Genomic DNA, 7,539 nt, shown 5'->3' on the forward strand with positions numbered 1-7,539 from the left:
CTTTATTTGATTGTTTATATCACTTAAATTTTTTATTAGTTTAAAACTATGATATGTAAATTAAAAAAAATATATTTTTTTGAAAAAAAATTAAAATTTTCACTTTTTTATGTGAGAGATTATATATACTTATGTTATGTTTGTTTAGGTTAGTACAACGATGAGCTTATTGAACCGAGCGAACATGTCGATTCAAATATTGTTAAGGTCAACTCATGGTTGTCCTTTTAAAGGGTAATCATGTCTAATCTAATAAATTAATAAATTAAACGGTGATTGAAGTGAAACCAATAATTAATCGATTAAAATATGATAAACATAAAATGATTTTTAGATAAATTATAGAAATTTTGTATTGTTAATTTGTTTTTGGTTAAATTATAAATTTAGTTTTAAAATTTTGAGAATTATATTTATTTAGTTCTTAAATTTTTAAAATTATAAATTTAGCAATTTAATTTTCAATTTTAAATACTAACTAAAATTTACAAACACTTGTTAAAGACAAATCAGTTTATATATTTTACGTGAGTGAAGGAGAGTTACATGAATGAATCGAAACTACATCCGAAAAAAGCAATCCGAAGATAAAATGACTAAAAAGGGCTTGACAAGAAAGTTACTTCCTATCAACAAGGCGTTTCTTTTATGGTTAACCGTGTTTTACTAGGACAGTCCTATGTTGAGTGACTGGAAATGCATGTGAGTGAGAACAAAACATGACAGCCTTATGTTGAGTGACTGAAAATGCATGCGAGTAAGGACAAAACATGACAGTCCTATGTTGAGTGACTGGAAATGCATGCGAGTTAAGGACAAAACATGCTGAAAATATTCGTGTTGGTCTGTGTGGATATCTTTCACTCCTAAGAAGCGAGGAGGACCTAACCATATCGTTGGGGAATGCCGAGATCATCAAGTGCCGAATCTAATCCTGGGTATGCGTTATCCATCTTAATTAACGGTTGTTTTTTTATCAAAATTTTTAGAAATTTGAACTCAACCACCAATCAATTTGTTGAAATAGGCAAGTGGAGATAAGTGGATTAGAAGATTACAATAGGCTTAAACCCAATTAATTTCTTAATTAACTGATTAAAATAATATACATGTGGCTGCTTTTTTTATTAGTGATAATATTGTATAGCTGTTTGAGAAATTATAATATAAATCAGCTATATAATACTAACCATAAGATTAAATAATAATAATAATACAAACCTTAATTTGATATTAAAACATTAAAAAATATTTAAAAACATGCTTTGGACAGCTTGGCTGATGCATGAAAAATAATGACACTGCCACAAACAAAGAATATCATACAACAAAAACATCTTATTGCAACAAAATCATATTCCGATCAGGATCGAGATCATCCCGTACACCCATGTCCAACCTCGATCGTTCGGGCATCAACAGCAGTCATTGTTACTCCGATCAGGATCGAGGTCCCGTACACCCATGTCCAATCTCGATCGTTTGGCCATCAACAACAGTCATTGTTAGTTCAATCAAGATCGAGACCTCGTACACCCATATCCAACCTCAATCCATCGGGCATCAAGGGTCATTGTTACTCCAATCAGGATCGAGATCTCGTACACCCATGTCCAATCTCGATCGTTTGAGCATCAACAACAGTCATTGTTAGTCCGATTAGGATCGAGATCTCGTACACCCATGTCCAATCTCGATTGTTCGGGCATCAACATCAGTCATTCTTAGTCCGATTAGGATCGAGATCTCGTACACCCATGTCCAATCCCAATCGTTCGAGTGTCGACGGTGATTAACACAACACCCTGATTCTTCAAATTGGTAACTTTGTCATAAAGGTACAGAGAAAGCAAGGCCAAATCTTCCTCCATGGATCAGACAGGCAAAAGGGGCTTCAAAAGTGGGTTTATTTATGAACTTTTTACATTTTATGAGTTATAGAAAGGGTCACAAGTGAGAGAATCATGTTCATACACATGTACTAAAGCAAAAGACGGTAATGAGATTATGGTTTATTGAAGATATCTTACAGTGGCAAGGAAAGTAGTAGTGAGTTATATATTTGATGAGATTAGGAAGATGCAGCCAGAGGAGAATGGTGAGGAGCTCCATGTGAGAAACCGGGCCGAGACGGATGCCTTTCCTCTGTTTCATACTGCTGGGGCATATCGTCTTCTTCGTCGACATCGGTATCCCAGAGAAACCGTGCGTATGAAGCTAGAAGATAGCTGTAAATAGAGAAAGATTTGCAACTAAATCAATTTTGAAGCAATATCACAAACAGAGAAGCAAACAGCTAAGAAAGATTCTCTCCATTTCAATGCTTGAACAAGAACTTGTATGACATAACTTAACAAGCCTCATTGAGAGATTCCAATTATGAAATGTAATGAACAGAGATAGCTATGTCAACTCTTGAAGAAATGACTCAATCAAGAATGGAATCGATATCGAAATTGAACTCCGAATCTGTTCATGTTCTTGTATTCATAGCCATAATCAACTTGATCCATATATGAACAGAGATATCTGTCTAAACTCTCGAAGAAATGACACAAACAAGAATGGAATCGATATCAAAACTGAACTCAGAATCTGTTCATGTTCTTGTATTCATGGCCATAATCATCTTGATCCATCATCAAAATCAATCAAAAGTAAACAAATGAACCAGAATCAATCAGCCCACAAGATAAGATTTCCAATCTGTTCTAACTGAGCTAAGAAATCAACTTAAATGCTTTCAGATTCTTACCAATCATCGGGGGAACTTTGAACAGCTTGATCAAAATACGTCACAGCTCGTTGAGCATCCTTCTGTGTATGCCAAATAAGATCAGCATAAAGCGATAGAACACTTGAATCATTTGGATCAGCCAGAATTGCCCTTTCACAAAACTCTTCGGCTTTGGCAAAATCTCCATGAACCTAAACGGCAGAGCAGAATCAGAAGGGGCTGCCATTGAAGAAATTTCCAAGAGATGTCAAGCTAATTGAAGTACCTTTTTCAAGAACTTAGCATAATTTCCAAGTAGAAGAGCATTGTTAGGGTTGGCTTCAATCATCTTCTGATAATAAGCATCTGTGCTATGGTTAAACCCTGACTTATCAGAATCCCCTCCACCACCGCCGTTGGAACCTCTTCCGCCGCTTCCACCTCCTCCTCCGCCACACACCCGGCCGCCGTCGCTTCCCGTTCCGGCGTCGACCACCAGCATCTGCAGAACGCATTCATCGCGAACCTCATCATTTGGCACTTTCAGACCCAACCCAGAATTCAAAAACACTCCAGGAATCGAAGACGACGGCGAATCTGAAGTGGGTCTGAGATCTTGATCTCGAACTGATTTTACTCCCGATTGAAATTTAGAGCTCTTGGGTAATGAAATCTTCTTTCTGGGATCTGTAATATCTAATTCTAGCAGATTTTGGGTTACCCTCTTCGCTGAATCATTGGATAAAGGCGGTGGAGGGTGAAAAGAGGCTGTAAACGAAAGCGATTTGGTTCTTCGAAACGGGAGGATTTGGTCCGATTCTGAAGGGGAGGATTTGGATTGGTGAAGCCAAGAATTAAGAATCGGGGTTGAAGAATTTCTCAACAGCATCATTAAGCGCTACGAAACAAGGAATTTGAGAGGGGATTGAAGGATTGATTTGTGTGAACTGAAGAAGAAGGACAAGTTGTTGATGGAAGTTAATGGAAGCAAAAGTGGGAGAGCCAGAAGACTGCATGTATGCCTCCTTTCTTACAACTGAAGTGGCAAGTTGAGCTTTTATAGGGGCTATGGGATGATGCTCATTTTACATCAATTTTGTTTGTTTCTTCAAATTTTTAATTTCTTGTTCGAAGAAAATCTCAAGTATGTATATTGTTTTCTATATTTTGTAGATTTGTTGCTTAATAATGTTTTCTATATTTTGTAGAGATAATCTTTTAAGAGATTTAATTTTACTAAAATATTATTTTTTAAAAATTAGATAAATTACAAAGTTCAATATTATATATATATATATATATATAATTTTTCCAAAAAAAAAAATGGAATTCATCTATTTTATAATTTTTTTTTACATGGAAGGGCAAAATTGGCATAATTTTGAGACGAAACTACGTCGGTAAGATAAAGTTTACTCTAAATACCTTGTTGACATAATTCATATACTTTATTAAGGTATATTGTTTTGAGACTTTTTCTAATATCAGAATAATAAATTTGGCTAACTTGTAAGATTGATGTAAATTTTAATTAAATCTTTTTAATAATTAATTTTTGTTTACCGTTCTTATAGTTTCAAACATGTTAATCCTTGTATATATTAAGATAATTAGATAAATTTGAAATTTAGGTTTAATCATGGTTTTCAAGTGTTAGATTATAATATAAAACATTTAAAAAGTTCGATACTCGATAGAAAAACATGAACAAATTTATCATTTAAAATATTTGGATTGTAAAAATGAACTTTTGACCTCCAATGTCGTCAATAAAAGACACAAGAGAAGGGTCGGACCATGACTCTAGATAAATTTGGGTAACATTAGAAATAACAAATTAATTTTATTGTTTTTTATTTTTAATTTTTTTAAAGCCATTGACTCTACTAAAAGCTCAAGTACTTTGAGCTTCTCAGAAACCTAGCAAAATACAATTTGACCACTACTTTTAAAATTTATTTAATGCAAAAATAAATTCTAGCCATACGTATAACTACGGGCAATGTGTCAACCAGGTTGTGGCAAAGACTTCTAATTATTCCAAATGTTTCAACTGCAACCCTCGTAGACAATCTTGTACATCCATCAACCAAATCCCTGTCAAAGAAAACACCTACCAGAACAATCTATACAAAATTGGAACTTATTAGTGAAAAAGATTGGTCGTTGTCACTCTAGAGGCATCGGAGAAGTTGAAACGAAACAAAGAAAATTGGCATGACCCAATACGAGGATGATGTGCACTTGCATAGCCCTACGCAAGGGTTCAAAAAAGAAAAAAAGTTAACAATTAGAGTAGGATTCAGGAAATTTTTAAGACACTTGATAAGAATATGATACAGAATAGGGCTTTCCATGACAGTTTACTTTTGGTATCAACATCTAATTGAGCAAGCTTTATCTACCTCGTCTAAGGCTTCTATATATCTTGAACATAGTAAAATCAAGCAGCTTAACACTATTTATATTAACCTGCAATCCTTTACAAAAGAATGCTTTTTTTACGAAACTATCGTCTAAATCGAGAGCCCTTATTAGGTCTATTTTTTCCATCCAATGCAGAAGTCCAGAAGAAGAGGGACATCCAGAATAACACAGCAAAGAAAATCTGTACTCTGTCTCCAAATTTTGAGAAAATTGCTGGAAAACCTGCTCAAATTATAATACGAAGAGAAACAAGGAAACATAGTTCATCCACATCAAAGAACCTCAGCATGAACAAAGCAATTCAAAATAGACCAAACAAGTTGCAATATGAATTACATGCAAGAAAATTAGTACTAAGTTCTAACATCAAAAATATATAATGACTCGGTAGAATTTCAGAGTATTACCAACACCAACAGTTTTAATCTAATAGACGATGAAGCTTAACAATCTCCCAGAATGCAAGAAAACTGCAGAAAAACACTCCAATTGGCTATAATCAAGAAGCTATAGTTACAAAAAAGAAGTTTGGAAAGAGCTAATTTAAGGTAGAAAACCTAGATACGTCTCAAATCACCGGAATATCCTTTCCAATTCATCCTATTTCATACTAAATGATCACATGTTAGGCATCATGAACCAAAATTAATATTTGGCCAAGGGAGTGTCAAAAAATGAATTGAAAGAAAAATTAAAATCTTGTTTGATAACAGTTTGATTTTTGAAATTTAAGTCTATAAATATTACTTTGGCCTATGAATTCCTTTATTTTGTTATCTATGCTTTAAAAAACCAGTCAAGTTTTGAAAACTTTAAAAAAAAATATATATATATTTAAAACATGTTACTGTTTTTGGAATTTGGCTAAAACTTTAAATGTTTGGTTAAGAAAGATGAAACTCATAGTAGAGAATTAATAAGAAATCAAACACAATTTCCGGAAGCCAAATGATTATCAAAGGCCTAAGTTATCCAAGCCAAACAACTTCAACTTCAGCGGGGAATCATCATCAAAGACCAAAAGTCTCCAGCAGCTATACGATAAGGGGCTAGAAAAGAAGAAGACACTTCATCTTACAATCGGAAAGTTGAATCCTAAGAAATCGCTAAAGCAAATATAGAACTGTTGTTATGGAGGGGGAAATGGGTTTATATTTGCAGCTCAACATCTATACTCAGATATGTTTACGAATTGCTCATTAAAATTGACAATTGAACTTTGCTGACGCGGTTAAAGAAAAATGATTACGGAGTAGTTGAACCTAATGAATCGCACACTCCAAATACCATTATTTCTTTTCCGTTGAGATTTCAACATATCTATGACGTATTGAGCAGAACTTTCTATCTAACAAACCTTCAAAATAAATCACGAGAAAATTATATATAATTGCTAAGCACATATGTATCTGCAGACCTAGAGGAACAAATTTCCAGATGACTGAAAAAACGAAAACTATTTATGGACGATTAGCTTCTAAACAACCAGAACTCAAATGGATAAATAACACTGTTATTAGTTGTAGCAATCGAGAAATAAGGACCACTAGCAGTCTAGCACAATCTGAGCAAAATTCAAGAGCTAATAATTTTTATTTTCGGTTATGAAGGCATGCCATAGGGATAAGGATAACGCGAACTCCTCAACCGTTCATGGAAAAACGAAATAGAAATAAGTAAACACATAACCAAGCTCTATGCACTAAAATTTCTAAGCCTTAACACGAGCAGTTCAGTCCAATAAATGAATTAAGCACGAAAAACACCAGCAAAGAATAGTAACCTTTTAGACGAATCGGATCCTCGTCAGGAGGCGGATCGGAGTCCGGAGGCGGGCGTACTGCTGCTGTACAAACGGCGGATTTAGCACGGGGATTAGAAGAGAGCAAGAGAGATGAACGGCGATGATGAAGCGGAGAGAAGGAAATTTCCGGAGGAGCATGGAAGCTTGAGAAGAGAGGAATGGCGATTGCGGGGGCGGTAACGGCCCGTGAAGGATGGTAGAGAGCGTTCGAAGTAGAGAGAGAGGGCGCTGCCATTGTGAGGAGAGAAAAGTCGACTATGATTCCATGTCTCTGTCCACTTCTTGTTAGTCCTTTACAGTATGTGCTTTAGCCATATGGGCCGGCCCAAATTCATTGGGTAATCTTTGTTGGGTCTCACTTAGAAACCTCGTGATATTCCACTAAATTAACTGATACTCACTCCCAATAATCCTCAATAATCCTCGAACAAAGTACACTATAAACATCTCTTGAGGCTTATATGGAGCTCTCGAATAGCCTCCCCTTAATCAAGGCTCGACTACTTCCTCTAGAGTCATCGAACAAAGTACATCCTTTGTTCAACACTTTCGTCACTTTTGACTACACCTTCGAAGCTCACAATTCTTTGTT

General features: G+C 35.0%; 2 protein-coding genes across 4 annotated transcripts; both read right to left on the reverse strand.

Moving 5' to 3' along the window:
• Nucleotides 1–1,881: 1,881 nt before the first annotated feature.
• Nucleotides 1,882–3,761, reverse strand: LOC111461108. Of its 2 annotated transcripts, XR_002713528.1 has the most exons (4): nt 3,003–3,761; nt 2,756–2,928; nt 2,018–2,228; nt 1,882–1,980 (listed from the first exon to the last, which is right to left on the reverse strand). XR_002713528.1 is itself a non-coding variant. In XM_023104589.1 (3 exons), the coding sequence occupies exons 1-3, from the start codon at nt 3,606–3,608 to the stop codon at nt 2,072–2,074; spliced, it is 936 nt and encodes a 311-aa protein (XP_022960357.1). In that variant the 5' UTR covers nt 3,609–3,761; the 3' UTR covers nt 1,882–2,071. The 2 variants fall into 2 exon arrangements, 1 of the variants encoding a protein (XP_022960357.1); XM_023104589.1 differs by having other exon boundaries at nt 1,882–2,228.
• An 847-nt stretch (nt 3,762–4,608) lies between these two features.
• Nucleotides 4,609–7,225, reverse strand: LOC111460643. 2 transcript variants are annotated; one of them, XM_023103850.1, is made up of 2 exons: nt 6,927–7,225; nt 4,609–4,970 (listed from the first exon to the last, which is right to left on the reverse strand). In XM_023103850.1, exons 1-2 carry the CDS (start codon nt 7,180–7,182, stop codon nt 4,891–4,893), a joined length of 336 nt encoding a protein of 111 aa, XP_022959618.1. In that variant the 5' UTR covers nt 7,183–7,225; the 3' UTR covers nt 4,609–4,890. The 2 variants fall into 2 exon arrangements, with proteins under 2 accessions (XP_022959618.1, XP_022959617.1); XM_023103849.1 differs by lacking the exon at nt 4,609–4,970 and adding an exon at nt 5,004–5,365.
• Nucleotides 7,226–7,539: the final 314 nt, after the last annotated feature.

Source organism: Cucurbita moschata, unplaced genomic scaffold (genome assembly GCF_002738365.1).
Source record: "Cucurbita moschata cultivar Rifu unplaced genomic scaffold, Cmos_1.0 Cmo_Scf00024, whole genome shotgun sequence".
In the NCBI taxonomy this organism is placed as follows: Eukaryota; Viridiplantae; Streptophyta; class Magnoliopsida; order Cucurbitales; family Cucurbitaceae; genus Cucurbita; species Cucurbita moschata.

What these genes read in the sequence shown, in the direction of transcription:
- LOC111461108 (XM_023104589.1), bottom strand. Translation starts at nt 3,608, where the DNA reads ATGATGCTGTTGAGAAATTCTTCAACCCCGATTCTTAATTCTTGGCTT. An exon ending in ATGCTAAGTTCTTGAAAAAG is followed by an intron (nt 2,929 to 3,002) that starts GTACTTCAATTA and finishes TCTGCCGTTTAG; the next exon opens with GTTCATGGAGATTTTGCCAA. An exon ending in CAAAGTTCCCCCGATGATTG is followed by an intron (nt 2,229 to 2,755) that starts GTAAGAATCTGA and finishes CTCTATTTACAG; the next exon opens with CTATCTTCTAGCTTCATACG.
- LOC111460643 (XM_023103849.1), bottom strand. Translation starts at nt 7,182, where the DNA reads ATGGCAGCGCCCTCTCTCTCTACTTCGAACGCTCTCTACCATCCTTCA. An exon ending in GGATCCGATTCGTCTAAAAG is followed by an intron (nt 5,366 to 6,926) that starts GTTACTATTCTT and finishes TAATTTGAGCAG; the next exon opens with GTTTTCCAGCAATTTTCTCA.